We start from the raw sequence: 18,346 nt of genomic DNA, 5'->3' as shown, positions 1-18,346 counted from the left end.
AGTTAACTTGATTTTTCTAAAAAAAGAAAAACTTGTGATATTTAAAATAAAGGATGACATAGTTCCTCATAATATAATTAGTTATGAGAAAATTTCAGAAAATAGTTTAGTTTAAAATTTAAAATTTAAAATTTTATTGATTCGTATTAATATAATAATTCTTTCTAAAAACGTTGTACATTTTCAAATATAGAGAAAATAGGTTTTATACTGAGAATATAATATAATTTTATATTATATATGATAAATTTATTAATTTTTATAATTATTATCTTAACAATCATATCATTAGTTATATAATATCTAGTTAATTGATGATATAAATTGTATGACCATAAGTCTTATATACCTGAACAAATAAAATTATATAAAATATAAATTATCAAATAAATTGTACGTTATCTTCTATATATCAGTTAAAGGAGTTATTTTATACGAAAGTATTTATACCAATTATTTTTTTAAAATTATTTTTATGGAGTTTTATTGGACAAGAAAGTTTTTAAAATTTTTAAAATTATTAATTATTAAAATAAAATTATATCACAATATAAATTATTTATCATAAATATAAAATATAATTTATATATTAAAAAATAGTTATCTATTACAAATATTAGATATATAATATTTATTTATTATCAATTTTAGTTATGAATTATACATATTAATTATTAATATTTTAATTATTTTTGAACCTATATAAATGAATTGATGAAATATAAATAGGTGGGTTGGTCCGTGATGTTAAAGTGGGAGAATAGCATTCCTCTTAAATTCATAGAATATGTTTCACACCACCAAGAGGCCTCAATCCTATTACAATGCCCATAAGGATTCAAGCATTCCTCACAACATTCTGTCTTAAGAATATAAATTTCAGGCTTTTCTCGTCCCACAAATTGTCACCCACGAAATCAATTAAAGGGTTAGATGCACTAAGAGTCCTTAAACTTGTATCCCAAAGAACGCGTGTTACTAATGGTGAGAATTGTCAAATTCATCTTAAGCTCATTGATGACTTGTTGGAAAACAGTGCAACTATCCCTCTTGCTCACAATTCAGCTACTCGGGGGAGTGCAACTGAAAAGACTATTCAATCCTCTGTTCTACAGATGGAACAAGAATTCGGAGTTGATGCGAGTTTCTTGTCACAGGCTGTGAGCTCATGTGGGTCCAAGCGTGACTTTTGGGGAGGAATTCAATATCACTGCTTGGCAATAACAACTGGGTTCATTCACAGTGTTTATATTGGAAGTTCTTTGATACGTTTGTATAGCAGGTGTGCCTTATTGGGTGATGCATACCGTATGTTTGAAGAAATGCCTGTGAGAAATGTAGTTTCATGGACGGCAATTATTTCTGGGTTTGCACAAGAATGGCGTGTTGACATGTGTTTGGAGCTCTTCCATCGAATGAGGGGTTCAGATTTGAGACCAAATTATTTTACGTACACTAGTCTTCTGAGTGCTTGTATGGGCAGCGGAGCTTTGGGACATGGTAGATGTGCACATTGTCAAATAATTCAAATGGGTTTTCATTCTTACCTCCACATTGATAATGCTCTCATTGCGATGTATTCCAAATGTGGGGCAATTGATGATGCCTTGTACATATTTGAAAATATGAAGGACAGGGATGTTGTCACATGGAACACCATGATCAGTGGCTATGCGCAGCATGGGCTTGCACAAGAGGTGATTAATCTCTTTGAAGAGATGATAAAGCAAGGTGTTCATCCTGATGCTGTTACTTACCTTGGCGTCTTATCCTCGTGTCGGCATGGAGGTCTTGTCAAAGAAGGTCAAGTTTACTTTAATTCCATGGTTGAGCATGGTGTGCAGCCAGAGTTAGATCATTATTCTTGCATTGCGGATCTTCTTGGTCGGGCTGGTTTGCTTCGGGAGGCTCGTGATTTCATCCAAAATATGCCTATTTTTCCCAATGCTGTAATATGGGGTTCACTACTTTCTTCCTCCAGGCTTCATGGAAATGTTCAGATTGGCATCCAGGCAGCAGAGAGTAGGTTATTGTTGGAACCAGGGTGCTCAGCAACACTTCAACAGCTAGCGAATCTATATGCAAGAGTAGGTTGGTGGAATCAGGTATCACGAGTGCGAAAATTAATGAAAGACAAAGGTCTCAAACCAAATCCTGGTTGTAGTTGGATTGAAGTCAAAAGCAAAGTCCATAGATTTGAAGCACAAGGTAAGTCAAACAACGGAATGACTGAGATGCTTTTGATGATGAATAGTCTGATAGACCACATGAGAAGTTTAAACCTTCAGTCTCAGATGTGTGAGGAGGAAAATATTTGGTTTTCACAGTGCTAACTCTGTTGTCGGGGCTTGCTAACATTTCCAGCATTGACATTCAGAGTTGGCATGGGTAGGAACAGAGGGCAGTCATTTTCTAGTCAGTGAAATGTTCATTGGTGGTGTGAAATTCAAGAAACAATGCAAGCAATAAGGTTCACGTGACATTTGATGTTGGTTGAAAGTGCTAATAATGCTCCTTGTCCTTATCAGGACCATAATTATTGCAGAAAAACTGACACGTGTTAGTGCAGTGACTGTGGTAGAAACTTAAGCAAGCATGATGTGGATTCTGTCCCATGGACAAAGTGCAATAGCACCCATTTGACTTCAATTCACTTGGTCATTGTTAAAGGATGACACAATCATCATCTTGGCAGTAGAATTGGGAAAAGACTTCCTTGACACTTGATTTTAACAAATAATAGTGTCACCTTGAGGCTGACATGACTGAGAAAACCTTCATTGGATATCACGTACATGATGAAGCAATGCATGTGTAGCTCATGCAACTTCCACATCAGTTCAAATCGCTGGAGGTTTGATTTACATCATGGAGAGCATCTCAAGATTTTGGATGTTAAATTACCAAGAAGTTTTGTTTCATAGGGTATTGGTTGGTTAGTTTATTAGATTAAATCTCGTAATGAATCATGATTGATTTTCATGACTGAGTCATTCAAAATTATGTATACTTGCATACTTCCTAGTGTTTTATACTAATTTTAATCATAAGGATTTTCCCAATCATTTCTGGATTTAACATGCTAAATAATGAAAAATTATAACCTGATATTTTATTTTATTTTATGTTCCTACTACCATGACACATACGAAAATAGGAAGGAGAAAGTCTACCCCTTAAGTAAGACAGGTAAATGATCAACAGTTTTATATGTCAGAGAGCTATTTTATTTTCTTTAATGAGCATCATACGTTCGTCCTATGATACAGGTGCAACCGTTGGATCACAAATGTACAACGGTAAGTGTTGGTATAATCAACAATATAGGTTCCCATTTCAAAGGGCCATCTCTATTTCCCTGTACAAGAAGTAAACATTATATTCATTTCCCTCCCCCAACATCCATTCCCTGTCTATTTCCAAAATAAAAGAAAAATGTAATGTTGAGAGGAAAATTTTCAATATCGTGTCAAGAGAGAATTTGGTGAACAATTGATAGGCATGTTAGTACGGTCTCCAAAGGCATCTATGCTTCATTCAAAATTGGTGTTGTACAACAAACGGATTGAAGAGAAGAAGGGACCATATCATGAAAGCCAAGGGGATATAAGAGTAACTGATGGGGGGAAAAAATGTTGAGTTGCAATTTGCAAACTCGGTTTTTTTTTTTTTTTTTTATAAACATGATTTATAATATCTTAAAGTTAACAGTGAAAGATTAATTTATAAACTCGTATTAGTTGTTTAATATTTGTTAACATTTTCTTGATTAGATCCGATCGATAAGTTTTCTGGCTGAGAATCCAAGAATTATAAATCCTAGTAAAATTGTAATTGTACTGCTGGTTTCTTAAGCAGAATTACAGCAGCTTCATACTTCCATTACATTCTTGGTCTCCCAACGGATGTACTTACAAGTTCTGAATGCTCATCTTTTTGCTAATCTTCTTCATTTGACTCCAATACTAAAATATCAAAATATCTTTATAGTTACCTATCAGCCCATCTCATCTTGTGATTAGCAGGAAAACTCTTGGAAATAACTGAATAGTCCTGAGATCATCCCCTTAAATACATGTGTGAAAATTCTCGTTGAGATAGAATCGAATATATATATATATAGTCGTAAATGTTCTGTTTGCTTTGCTATTGGTAAACGCTGCAGGCACATATATATGATAAAGTATGTTTGGAAACCCATTTAGAGAGTTGAAACTGGACTACTGAAGTTAAAAGTCAACCCAAGGTGAGATAAGCTTTTCATTCAGATGTATTAAAAAGGACAAATTATTACATGGTCCGAGTTCATGTGGTCCTGATTAATCTCCACTCCACACAATATGTTGCATGGAGAATGGCTGGGGAGAGCATGTAATCCTGAATCATGCAATAATAACTTCTCATTAGAAAGTGTAGTGCCAGTAAACCAAACACACCAACACAGTGGCCACAGAAGCATGAAGTTTATTTACATACCAGAGCCAGGATATAGCTAAGAACATATATGTATGTGTATTACTTACACAGACACTCTTACAATGAAACAAAGCCAGTGGATCCATGAAGTCTGTGGAGCCCACCACCACTCCCTTTATGCACTCTAAAAAAGTCCAACACCTGAGCAGTAAAGCTAGCTACTCTGATATAGAGCCTCAAGTGCTGAAGTAGTTACGCGGCGAGAAGAGGCGGCGAGGAGAAAACATGCCCATGTAGCGTGGCGAAGTGAGGCCATCAATGGGCCTATAATCAGGAACAATGAAAGCCTCACGGTCCTCGCGGGGCACACTTCTGGATTGTCCATTGAAGGTGCCATACTTGACCAACCTCCCCACCCAGGACTTCTTCTTGGTGGGGCTCTGGTGGCCGGAGTTCATCTTCTGGACGAGGTACTCCTTCACCGCATGCAACCCCTGCTCGACGACATCCGGTGGTGGCGAAGCGAGGGGGTTGCCTTCGAGGCTGAGCTTCTGGAGCTTCTTGAGGCAGCCAATGGAGTCCGGGAGGGATGTGATCTTGTTGTAGCTGACGTCGAGTTCGACCAGGGAGAGGAGGAGGCCAATGGAGTAGGGTAGGGCCACCAGGTACTGGAAGTTCTGGCTGACGTTTAGGGCTTCCAGGTTTATGAGATTCTCTAGGTCTTCTGGCAGAGACCTCAAGCAGTTGAGGCGCGCATCCAGGACCTTCAGAGCGGTTAGGTGAGAGGTGGACCGAGGAAGGAACACCAGCTTGTTGCAGTTCACTGATAGCTTCTTCAGGTTTATCAGCTCGAACCCTATTGACTCTGGGAGCTGGCTCAACTTGTTGAAGTTCGCGTTCAGTTCTTCCAAGCTTCTGCTCAATCCAAGTTCCACGTACGTTAATTACTTACTACCTCCATGTAACTTGCTAACTCATGCATGCATGCATGCCTCGTGAAAAATTACATTAATCACTTTACTTAATACAGATCATGAATATTATGACACTTATTATAAAAATTAACAAACTGTAAAACTTATTAGATAGCTCAAAAAACTACAAGGTTAATTAGTTTCACTCTAAAGACAAGCGAATACAATCGCTCATGGATTGGCATAGGTTTTTGAATTTCATGCTAGTCTATACGATTATAGACATATCTCATTTTGTATTATACAATAAATTATTAATGAATTTCAGTAAATCTGTTTCTATTTATATATATAAAAAATTAATCATAAATGATAGTTTGTGATTTGATGGTGGTATATTTGTTTTGATAATTGAATTTGAAGGCAGTCTAAAGTGCATGCATGACCTATTTTCTCTATGATATAACGGTTGAAAATGAAAGCATGAATTTGATAACTATGATTAGAAAGATGAGGAGATTGTTTGGTTATTGTATTGTTGCTTTCATATTTAAACGTGGGTACGCAAATTTCGATTGCGGTTGGGGATGATGTGTGGTGATTGTGGAAGAATAATAGTTTTCCCCGGGATAATCAATTATGGATTGACTTTTTCTTCCTTTTATGTATAAATAATTGTTTTAGCAAGGTGTCGTCCATCTTCTGTTTTATTATAAGTCAGATGTAACTATAATGACATCCTAAGAAAATGGACGATTTTAATTCTTGCCCGCTATTTGTGATAGCGGCCCACAATTAATGCTTACAAAATTCTAATTTTTTAGGGAGGTTTTCTCATACATATTATATATATTTAATAGAATATGGGACCCATATACAGTGAATGAAATTCTAATGTATTTAAGATTTTAATTTTGTTTTATGTTTTCTTTCTTTTTCCTCTTCCCTTTTTAACCCCCCTCACACTCATCCCAGACAAACAATACCCACATAATTAAATGGTAACTTCATCGAAGAATAATTTCTTTTCTTCCTGCAGCATAAAAAAAATCTATCCAATGGTTATTATAACATTAACTAATCTATATATATATATATATATATATATATATATATATATATATATATATATATATACTTTTTTTCTAATATTACTCTTCGTTCTTGTTATTTATATAAAAGTATAATTTGCAACATTAAGTGATTAAAAAGAACAGTTATACAATATCATATTTGAATATTCAGTCTTTACCAATCACATAATATATATTGTTAATTCTAAATTGGTATACGTCGTTGATCAGTAAAAAATTATGTTCAAAAAAGTTACAAGTTATGTGTGTACAACATTTCGTAGTTAACCATTCAAAAGGCTAATACATTCAGTTTTTTAATTTGATGGATCAACATATTAACCATTCAAGTTTTTAGAAACTAAAATATTCAATTAGTATCTATAACTCAGAATTTGAATTATTGTATATATAGTCAACAAAATAACAAATTTCAACAATTTTTTTTTGATGATTTTAGTAAAGCAAGTTATTTTATAAAAATTATAGGGTAGGTATATCTTTAATTAGCTTATTCCCTATCATGATCAATACATGTTTAATAATCTATAACTTATAAAGCTTTCGAATCTAATCATGATGTAGGATTTGAGTATTCTTATATATGGATATCCTTGATGCTCTAGTATCAAAGGAAGAAAAAATATAAATAAAATAAAACACATAAACACAGAAATTAAAGAGTCGACATATCATAAGGTGGAAAGCAACTTATTCAAGTGCTTCGGACTGTTTCGTGCACTATGTGTATTGTTTGACTAACCTAAGCTGCTTTATATATATAGAGGTAGCGAACTGTATGAATATTTTAATTAAAAATCGAATCAAAAAGATATTTAAGTCACGGTTTGATAAGTTAAATTAATTATTAAACTGTGATTAGATTTGACTTAGATGCTATTTAAATTGAAAACATATTATCAATTCATTGGTTTTTAAAACACGGACTTAAATCACATAATCAATAATGTACATTTATGTTTGTTGTTTCCCCTCTCTCTCTCTGTACCCGTCTTGGTACGGGTTATATTAACCTTTTCCTATAATTAAAATATGCAATTCTATTGAATTTGTTAATTAGATTATTGTATGAAACAACATGCATGCAATTAACTTAATTATTTGCTAGGAAAAGTAGAAAGAGAAATAAAAGAAGATGAATTGAATTACCTGCAATTTTCAATTGATTTGGGAAGATATTCGATGAGGTTGCCAGAGACATTCAAAATCTTGAGCTTAGAGAGACAGCCAATAGAATTCGGAAGTGACCTAAGCTGGTTGGAGTGCACATCCAACACCACCATGTTCAGAAGTCTCGCCGTTAAGGACTCCGGTATATTCTGTCACAATATTATTTAATCAAACGACAACCACTTCAGATTCATTTAATTAACTTATATATGGCTGCTAGCTAATTAACTAACCCGCAAATATAATCCTATTAATTACCTAATGCTACTTGTTTTCTTTTTCTTTTTATTCTATTATTAATTAATATACACTCTAACATGTACGCGTTCAATTAGCCAAGAAGAGACGTATATATACACAAAACATATAGTAATAGTTTTATAATATTATATTTTTGTCTTTATCTTTTTAAAGACATATGCGATCTTATTTCACATTTCTCCCTCTTCAGTAAATGATTGCTCAAAGAAATTATAAACTAAACGTATATATATATAGACGATGATTATAAATAAATAAAAAAAAGAGGTGAAAATAAATATATACTCCAAATACAACCCCATACAATATTAACATATGATAATATCTGATAAGTAGTTGCCCCTTTAATTATCTGTACGTTATGTGGAAACATAAGTGCAAATTAAAGGTGCAACGGAAACTTCTCCATAGCACTATATCTGTAGTTGGAGGAAGGTGATAACCTATATAAAAACAACCCCATGTATAACCCGTGCTATAAAAATATTCATTTTTTTGAAGTCTCCATAATGTATACTTTGAAAATGAACCTTACACCCAGAACCTGGAAAAACGGGCTTCCAAACATAAATACAGACGTATGACAAACACATGACATTTTATTCAAAAACATTAAAAAAAATGAAGAAAAATCATTGATATCGACTCATTGAGGTTGTAATATATTTCTCTTGTTCCATAGCAACTTCTTAAGTTGTTTTAGACGGATCGAGAAAAATTAATAAATAATTAAAAGAAAATAATAATTTTACAAAATTAAATTTATAATTTTATTTGTTAGAAGCGATGCAACATAATAATTTTTTTTAAAAAAAAATATTATGAGAATATCAAAGGAGAAGAAGAAAAAGTAATTAATATTATATTAAAAATTAATACGACACTTATTTTAAAAAAAAATTAAAATAAGACATTTATTATAAGAGAAATAAAGTAATTAAGTCTGGATTAAAATGATATATGTATGTGTTTGATTATAATATGCATAGATAATGAAGGAAATGATATATGTATGTTTGAATTGATGTAAGAGAAAATTGATATATGTGCATGCATGGAGGTACCTGAAGATTGTTATTGGAGAGGTCCAACTTGCAAATGGTGGCTAAATTGAGAGAAGGGTTGGGAAGGGAGTCTAAGGACATGGAACTCAAGTCGACAATTTCAAGCCTCTCTTCCTCTATGCCTGTGCCTTTACTTCTTTCCGTCTTCTTCCTCGTCTCAATCTTTGCCAAAGGTTGCTCAAACCGTTGCTGTTCCACCTCGTACATCATCTTTAATATATATGTTTTTGTTTTGTTTGAAGAAGGATATATGAAAAGAAAGATAGTGGGAATGAATGAAAAGAAAGAGAGTGGTGTTGGGTTTATATGGAGAGAGGACGTACGGATGAGAAGAGAGAGAAGAGCGGAGTGAGTGACGTATCATAAACAACCCTATGCTTCGCGTGGCCACGTTCACCCCTTTGATCAAGTCAACCCCTTTTATTTTCTATCCACATATTTAATTAACCAATCAAAAATTAATAAAGATAATACTAATGATCATTGACATGAATAAAAGGCATATCGTAAGAAAAAAATAGAGAAAAGAAAAGTGATAGATGTAACAAATGGAGTGAAAAAAAAATATGAAAGCATTGGACAGAAATTGAATGGATAAGATGGAAGAAATTTGAGTGTACATTAAATTAATGATATGAAAGAAAAAAAAATATATTTAATAGAAACCCATAATTAAAGATAAAAATCTGGTATATGATGAATAAATATTTAATTTGATCCTTGAAAAATGTCAGACGTGATAATAATTGATAGATCTTTAAAAGTTACTAATTAAATTAGAAATAATATATTAATTTTTATCTCTATTATATAAGTTAACTTTTTTTTTAATGTTTAGTTACTAAATTTATTTGTTTCATGACTACTTAGCTGTTAATTATTATGTTGACATATATTCTCTCTCCATTTAATACAGAGGATCATTATCATTAAGTTCTTTCCCACTTTAATCAATAGAGTTTTACAATTCATTTAACACAACAAAAACACCCATATTTGATTGACATTTTTTTTTTATTTAAGGGAGGTCAAAAGCCCAATGATTAACACATTTTTGCTTGAGATCTTTTATAATGATCACTTATTTTTGTTAAACTTCAAATTCAATAATTTAGGATTTATAATCCTAAACATGTAACTAGAACAAACAAAAAAATTAAAGATAACTAAGATAGAAAAATCTAATTACAAAAAACATATGAAACAAAATAACAACCTTTCATTTTAATCAGAATACCCATAGTCAAGAATACCCCATATAAAAATCTTGTATTATAATTCATATTAGATGATTAGGAGGAAACAACCAATTAAAAGAGAGAATAAAATGTCAACTTGACACTTAATTGCTAATTGTTCAAAAAAAACTAATAAAAAATAATTTTTAATTGTTCAAGAAACTAAATATAATAAATTGATTAACATTAACTTGCATCACATAATTAAAATTTATAGACTTAGATGTCACAAAAATAATCTTTTACAAACTTATTGATGATCTCTACCATCTTTCAAGAATCAAATTAATTAAGTATTCACTCTATATATGTTTGATGAAATTTTAAAATTATAAATTCAATTCAATAAAAATAATTATGTCAGATTTTCAGATAAGTTAAAATGTTAAACTACAAAAGAAAATTGATAGAATTATTCGATTAAAAAAATTACAAATAACAGTACGTGATTTCTTTTTACTGAATAATGCATTATTATTTTTTATATGTCCACTATTGAATTAGGTATGATGTTGATAAATGTGATGCCCCATCCGATTTATTTAGATTCATATAAATCTAACTCAATCAAAACTTGTGAACCAATCTAATTTGTTTTTTTTTTTTTTTCGAGTCAAGTCAAGTTGGTTGGATTAGATCGATATATCCATGGTCATTGGTCACCTCTACTTATTAAATATTACTTTAATTTTATCTCAATAATTATTAATTTTAATTATTGAGATAAAAATATCAGTTAACAAAATATGATATAAATCTTATACAAAAAATAATATCCATAATACTATATTTGAGTTTTGTTTGATAATAAATTCTTATATGAAATTAATGTTAAAAATAAAAGTAAGATGCAGTTTGATTTTTACTAATCTAAGGTAATATTTAGTATTTTACTCACACAAATTTGTAATACCGCAGTAGGGCGCTATCTAAAAAAGAAACAATTCGACGATAATTATATATAATAAAGTACCTTTTTTTATGCTGTGTTCAGATTTCAGACTTCCTGATCCAAATAAAATAAATCAATTCCAGTTTCATCTATTCTTTAATCTGTACATAGAAATAAATCAACTTGAAAAACACCTTTATTTAACTCTTGTCTACTACGGATATATGTACTTGCATAGCTTGTTCATTTGGAATTATTGCATACGTTATAAGAGCAGAATAACGAGTAAACAAACTGAAGACATGCAAATATCTCTAATCTCACCCACCAAAGAAAGAATCATCAGATGATGTTCATATAAGAACCATATATAATTATGTATTTTCTTCATCTACACTCTGCAATGCATACCATTCAGCTCCAGCTCGCAAATCTCTGCAAGTCGATCATTAGTATATATGTATATTATTATGATCAGGTATAACTAACCTTCCACCTAACTTATGCTGAGTACTGAATCATATTTAAAATTATTATATAACTTTATACATTCACAATTTTTGTTTATAATTTTTTATTAATTAATAAAAGACTAACGAGTTGATCTACGCGTTTTTATGAGTACATTACTACATGCATCTTATATATATAAATATTATATATTTTGTTAAAATTATGTTTTTAATTTTTGGTATAATAATTATTTTATTTTAAAACTTTTATTATTATATCCTGTGGGCAAGTTAAAAGCATTTATATTACATAAGAAATTTAAGAGTATAATAAATCTAACATTAAACTTAAGAGTGCTTTTTAGAAAGGAAAAAATATAATTAAGATTTAACTTTTCGTAAAATATTCTCTAATTTAATATTTTTATGGTAAAAATTAATTGGTAAATCAACCTAAATTTAGTATTTATCTTTTATTTGTTTTTTTAAGATATATAAGTCTCTTTTATTAAACTAAACAACATATATATATATATATATATATATATATATTTTTTTTTAACACCGTAAATATATCTTTTAGAAATTGCTTTAACAAATTTATGAGAAGACTTACCAATAAGAATGTGTGGGTGGATTCCATAATCCTTTGAAAGAAATCATGAAAGACAATTGATTGTACCCATCACAAAATGTTTGTCTACTAAGTGGTATGATTAATGCAATTTGAAATTTTAAAGCATAGAGTTGGTAATATTAATTTACTAGCTAGGAGTGTACTACATTCACAACCAGATACTTTTAGTTTAAGTTTCAGATCACTACTTGTCACAATATTATATCAATTGTATAATCGTGATTGCGACTTCAAGGTACCGATTAGATTAGTGAAAAAAAGCAAGGAAAGCAAAATATAATAATATTATTTTTCTTAAAATTATCATAATATTTTTTTAAGTGTTAAATACATTTTTGTCTTTCAAAAATTGATTCTATTTAATTTTAGTATGTAAAAAAATCTTAATTTTAGTTCTTCAAATTTATATAATATTTATTTTTAATTATTTTTAAATATTGTTAACTTTTTCTATTAAAGTAGACTATCTTAACATCCAAGTTACTATAAATTTTATTGACATGAAATTTTTTTAATTTAAAATATTAATTATTTTAGAGTTAAGTTTTAGAATAAAAACTAATTTTTATTATTCACTATTAGATGTAGGTATTAAGGTTCTAGTAATTCTTTTTTTACTTAAATAAAGAGTCTCTTACCAAATCATAATAAAATTATTTCACAAAGTAAAGTTTTTTTCTCCACCATCATCACCATGTCCATAAATATTTAGTTTCATGCCCAATCTTCTAAGCTACAAATAATTCCTAATTTTTTGTGATATCATTTTATCCTAAATCTCAACACACTAATTACTCTAAAAACGTTCATTCTTCCTCCTCCTCAAGCTTCAAGGTATTACATTTCTAAAACGAGAGGTTAATTGGCTTCATCTAGTGAGGGTGAAAGTAAAATAGAGAAACAAAAAGCAAAATAGAGCACTTCTAAAATCTCTATGTTTGGGTCCGAGAGTAAATAGTAAAAAGTTTTAAGTATAATATTAGTTTTTATCCTAAAACTTAACTTAACCTTAAAATAATTAATATTTTAAGTTAAAGTAAAAACTAATTTAAAATATTAATTATTTTATGATTAAGTTAAGATTTAAAGTAAAAACTAATTTTACATTTAAATTTTTTAACTTGAACAAAGAGTCTCCCACAAAACTATAATAAAATCTTCTCATAAACTAAAAGCAAGGTTTATTTTTTCTCTACCATCATCATCATCATGTCCATAAACATTTAGTTTTACACCTTTATTGGCAATCCTCTAAGTTCTAAATTCTCAAATTTTGATGACATTGTTTCACCCTAAATCTTAATGCCCTAATTACTCTAAGCAATGTTCATTCTTCTTCCTCTATGAGCTTCAAGATACCTTTTAGAAACAAGAGGTCATTGGCTTTTTCCGCTGAGAGTGAAAGCAAAATAAAGCACTTCTAGAATCTTTACACGTTTGAATTCGAAAGTAAATAATGAAAAATTCTAGATCTAAAATTATTTTTTACTATAAATATTAACTTAATCATAAAATAATTAGTATTTTAAATAATAAAAATTTATGGAAATTTAGATGTTAAGATGACCTATTTTAAGAGTAAAAATTAATAATATTTAAAAAATGATTAAAAATAGATATTATATAAATTTGGAGGACTAAAGTCAAGAAATTTTTTTAAAAGACTAAAACTAAATAATATCAAATTTTGGAGATAAAAATGTATTTAACTCTTTTTAATTACACAACTTATTTATATCGTAATTTTTTTCTTTTTTTATTCCAGTTGTGAAGATTTAAATAACATTAATAAAACTGTACTTGCCCTACAGTAAATTTAGTAATTATTTCCCTGGAAAGTTGACTTTGTTAATTAATTAGTCAAATATTAAATTACCAAAATGAAACAGACAAAAGCAAATAATAGCAGCGGCGACTTTTCTTTCTTTTATTATGGAAAGACCTACCAACAGCTAGTGGGTAGATTTGAGCCTTTTGAGTATTCATCGAATGAAACACAATTTATTGTACTCTCAATTAAAAAGTTACCAAGTGGTCAATAGTGCATTTTGGAAGTTTGAAGCATTCAATATTATAAAGAGTTAATCTAGATAGGTTGTTAGTGTAAATTTTTACACCGACAATTAATTATATTTCTTAATTATATCATGTCACTGTTAAAAATAAATATATTTATATAAACATGATATAATTAAAAGATATAATTAATTATTAATATAAATTTTTTCACTAATAATATATAAATAATTAACACTATAATTACTCACAAAGTGATCTCCACAACTAGATATTATGGACCAAATTCAGATAAATATTTATCACACCAATTGAAATAAAGAACTCATACGCGCTTTCTAGTAATTATAACATTTTTCCTATAAGTTGACTTTCTCAATTAGTTAGTTCAAGAGAACAAGATCGAGTATTTTTAAAGATCAACAGAGGGAGTATACTTTTATTGGAAATTATGATCATGTGTGATAACAACTTAAAATGTTTTTTTTTCCATCTAATATAAAAGTATTACTGTCATTTTTCTAACTAAATAGTTTGTAACATGGTTGGTTTCTAGATGTTTTTTATGCATATAAACAACAATTTAATTGCCACGTTCTAATATATAAAATATTAAATTGTTATTTTAATATTCAAATTCCTTATATTAATCTTTCAATTCTTTTTATACTCATGCTCAAGAAAAAATTACACAAAGGCTAATAAAAAAGAAAAGAGACTCATAATATTACCTAATAACAAATGCCTAATCATGAGAAACTATTATATTTTGGATTCTCGCCATGTTAGCTAAAAGATCATCATACTTATTTGTTTCTCTAAATACATTAGTATTGTTTTGTAAAAAAAGAATTGAGTGAAAGTGTGAGAAATTGAATGTGGGACTCAGCAATAAATTCATTTTCCTTCTCTTTTACTTTCTTCATTTTATATTTTGTTTTCCTCTTTACTAAACACATTGTTAAGCAAACTTACATTCCCAAACAATCTCTTCTTTGATAGTTTTTACCATGATCAAAGAATCTACTTGATCTACGCCTTTGCTTCTCATAATCATCCCCACAATCTTGCAAATCCATCTACCATTCTTCTTTCTTATTATAACGATCTAACATGTCACTATACTTAATATATCACAATTACTACACAACGAAAAATATAAAATAATCAACTACATCAAGGTTCTCATACTACAACACCCGGGTATTCATGCAACAAATTAATATATGTATAGGGTGTAAAAAATATAAAATAAATTATACTATAACTAAAAAATATAAAGTTCTTTACGGAGTTACATATAATTCATGTACATATATAGACTAAAACCCTAATTTAGTCCCTTATAATATTAAAAAAAATTAATTTGGTCCCACTTTAATTTTTGGTTTCAATTTAGTCCCAATTTATTTAAAATACTTCAATGTGGGACTTTCGTCTAAATTTCACAAACGATGTTAAAGGTCCATGAGAATCACGACCGTGATTCTCATGTGTGGTGTTAAATCTCGTTCTTCATTCTCCGATCACCACCGACATCGGAAACCGCCGCATGTTCACCTCCACCTTTTTGTACACCTTCGTTCGCCCAATTATCATCGACCTTCAAGCTAGTTTTTGTCCATAAAATTGTTGGAGAGGCTTATGAGACTCCGAATGGGCAAAATGGCAGAGGAACCAATTGCAGCAACTCCCACGACAGAGGAACCCTCCCCTCCACCTTCGCCACCTTCTTCTCCTCCTTCTCACCATCTTCCATCTTTTTATACATCTCACCGTCCTGTCCCGCCCATGTCCTGCAGAACATGCAGAAGTCGATCTTCGAGGCCACCGGCATTTGCCAGATTTTCGCGTAGAACAGCTCAAGTGCCACGCCCACGATGCGGGTGCGCCGCGTCGACCTCATGGTGTCGTGGGGTTCGAGGTTGGGGGACACCACTGCCACCTTGGGGGTGGAATTTTTGTTGGGAGGGGGGCTTTGGCACCGTGGTAGATGCTAGGGCTTGTGAGGTCGGGGATGGTGACGGAGAACGTGCGGCGGTTAAATCATGGATGAAGGTCGATGATAACTGGGTCGAGGAAGGTGTACGAAAAGGTGGAGGTGAACGTGGGCAGTTTTCGACGTTGGTGGTGATCGGAGAACGAAGAACGAGATTTAACACCACACGTGAGAATCACGGTCATGATTTGGAATCACGGGCGTGATTCTCACGGTACTTTAACACCGTTTGTGAAATTTGAACAGAAGTCCCACATTGAAGTATTTTAAATAAATTGAGACTAAATTGAAACAAAAAATTAAAGTGAGACCAAATTGAAATTTTTTAATATTATAAGGGACCAAATTAGGGTTTTAGCCTACATATATACAATATACATCAATATACACTATTGTATACCAAATAACTGTATCACCAGTCAAACATCTTTATACAATAAATACTACGTCAGAATAATATACACAAAATTGGTCATCTTTAACATGACATCCTCCAACAAGCCAAGTCATCCAAGTTAATCCTACTTTACTCTCATACCAAGCATGATCATTGTAGTCCAATCATAAAGAAAAGAAAGGAGTAAACTTGTGAAATAATCAACATAATAACATCATTAGGGAATTTCAACTTCATCAATTGAGTAGAACTTAAAACAATAAGTTTTTCTCCAACTTAAAACATAACCTCAACTTGCAACATTAATCACAACTTTCAATCATCAAATACAACTTTAATCACAACATAAATAACTTTAAACAACTAATATGTCGTCACATATATCAATTATGGAAATCTCCTACAACTAAGGTGAATAGTTTAAATGATTTGATAACCTATCACAACTAAGTCAAGTAGATACAACTTCAGGCCTCTCTGAGCACTTGTTTAACAACTTAAAATGATTTCTCATATTTCACAAATGAACTAAGAAAGTCTAATACTATTGTTAGGGTAAAACAACAACTTAGGTGTAAGTCTACCTTCGCCTTAATATGCATATCTAAGTCTCATATGGAATTAACCTACCGATTACCTTCCAAATATTACATACCTTTCCAACAATTAATTAAGAATTTTAACCCTCGATTTTGGTCACTTATAATACATATGGCTTGACCTAGCCTTCATATGGTTCTACATTTGTCGATTTATAATCAGTATGACTCAATCTTACTCTCATACTATTTCTACATACAACCTAGAGGAGACAATTTAAAAATAATTACCCATTCAAAAGCCAACTACTTACTAAAGGATTCTTAACTTTGGGTTCTCAGAGCACCATAACTTATATTTACACAATCAAATATTTTAATTTTTAAAACAACTTTACTATCATCTAATTTTATGTATATCAACTTGACACACATGTTACTACATACAACTTAAAACACACATATATCTTACAACTTAATCAACTTTTAGCACAGGTAATTACCAACTTAAACAACTTAAAACATCATTATATATCATTATAAATCAATACATAATGTACTAGCATCAAGTAGCAACATGCATCATGAAAATAATTCATCATCCTTCAACAATTAGATGACTTAAAACAACAAGTTTCTTCGACACACCCTTGCTTGACACAATATACTCAACTTTCCGCGCGTCGTTGAGGAAAAGAGCCTCTGGCTTGTCCACACCAAGCACCAATCCACCTGCACCCAACGTCATTGAGGCTAAGAGTCCCCATGTCAATCATGTCTAGTGTAGTTAAACCTACGTCTAACCTCATCCAGTCATAGAGTCTTTACTTGATCTACATCCAATGCCACAAAACTTACTCCCAACGTTGTCCAGATAAAGCATTTCTCGAGGAATCATGTTTGATGTCTTGCATTCCACGCTTGATGAGACCAAATCAAAAAGCTTCTCACTAACCCGCACTCAAAGCTACCAATCTCATGCTCGATGTTGTTAAGGAAGAGAGCCCCAAATTGAAACCATGCCCTACACCATGAAAGCACGCATGATGTAATGATGATTTTCTCATATAGCATAATCCATAATTTTGCTCAAAACCTGCAAGAAACTTAGAACAACCTACATGCAATCCAACTTTCAACATATACACGACATAAATGACTCATTTCTAACACAACATTCAACATCCAACCACCACAATTCAAGAATCATCAAGTTCTCCTCAAAACACTTTCAAGAAACCAAGAACTCAATACAAA

At 30.8% G+C, this 18,346-nt stretch overlaps 2 protein-coding genes across 3 annotated transcripts; one reads left to right on the top strand and one right to left on the bottom strand.

The window, feature by feature from the left end:
- Positions 1 to 721: 721 nt before the first annotated feature.
- Positions 722 to 3,065, top strand: LOC109811025 (pentatricopeptide repeat-containing protein At2g37320). Its single transcript, XM_020374657.3, has one exon. The coding sequence runs from the start codon at positions 825 to 827 to the stop codon at positions 2,331 to 2,333; it is 1,509 nt and encodes a 502-aa protein (XP_020230246.1). The 5' UTR covers positions 722 to 824; the 3' UTR covers positions 2,334 to 3,065.
- A 1,164-nt stretch (positions 3,066 to 4,229) lies between these two features.
- On the bottom strand, positions 4,230 to 9,209 carry LOC109811046 (plant intracellular Ras-group-related LRR protein 6). Of its 2 annotated transcripts, XR_014434217.1 has the most exons (4): positions 8,920 to 9,209; positions 7,574 to 7,743; positions 4,524 to 5,331; positions 4,230 to 4,377 (listed from the first exon to the last, which is right to left on the bottom strand). XR_014434217.1 is itself a non-coding variant. In XM_020374680.3 (3 exons), the coding sequence occupies exons 1-3, from the start codon at positions 9,127 to 9,129 to the stop codon at positions 4,653 to 4,655; spliced, it is 1,059 nt and encodes a 352-aa protein (XP_020230269.1). In that variant the 5' UTR covers positions 9,130 to 9,209; the 3' UTR covers positions 4,230 to 4,652. The 2 variants fall into 2 exon arrangements, 1 of the variants encoding a protein (XP_020230269.1); XM_020374680.3 differs by having other exon boundaries at positions 4,230 to 5,331.
- Positions 9,210 to 18,346: the final 9,137 nt, after the last annotated feature.

Source organism: Cajanus cajan, chromosome 5 (assembly GCF_000230855.2).
Source record: "Cajanus cajan strain Asha chromosome 5, NIPB_CcT2T_4, whole genome shotgun sequence".
In the NCBI taxonomy this organism is placed as follows: domain Eukaryota; kingdom Viridiplantae; phylum Streptophyta; class Magnoliopsida; order Fabales; family Fabaceae; genus Cajanus; species Cajanus cajan.
Note: the sequence above shows the minus strand (reverse complement) of the source record. Positions and strands in the feature narration are given on the sequence as shown.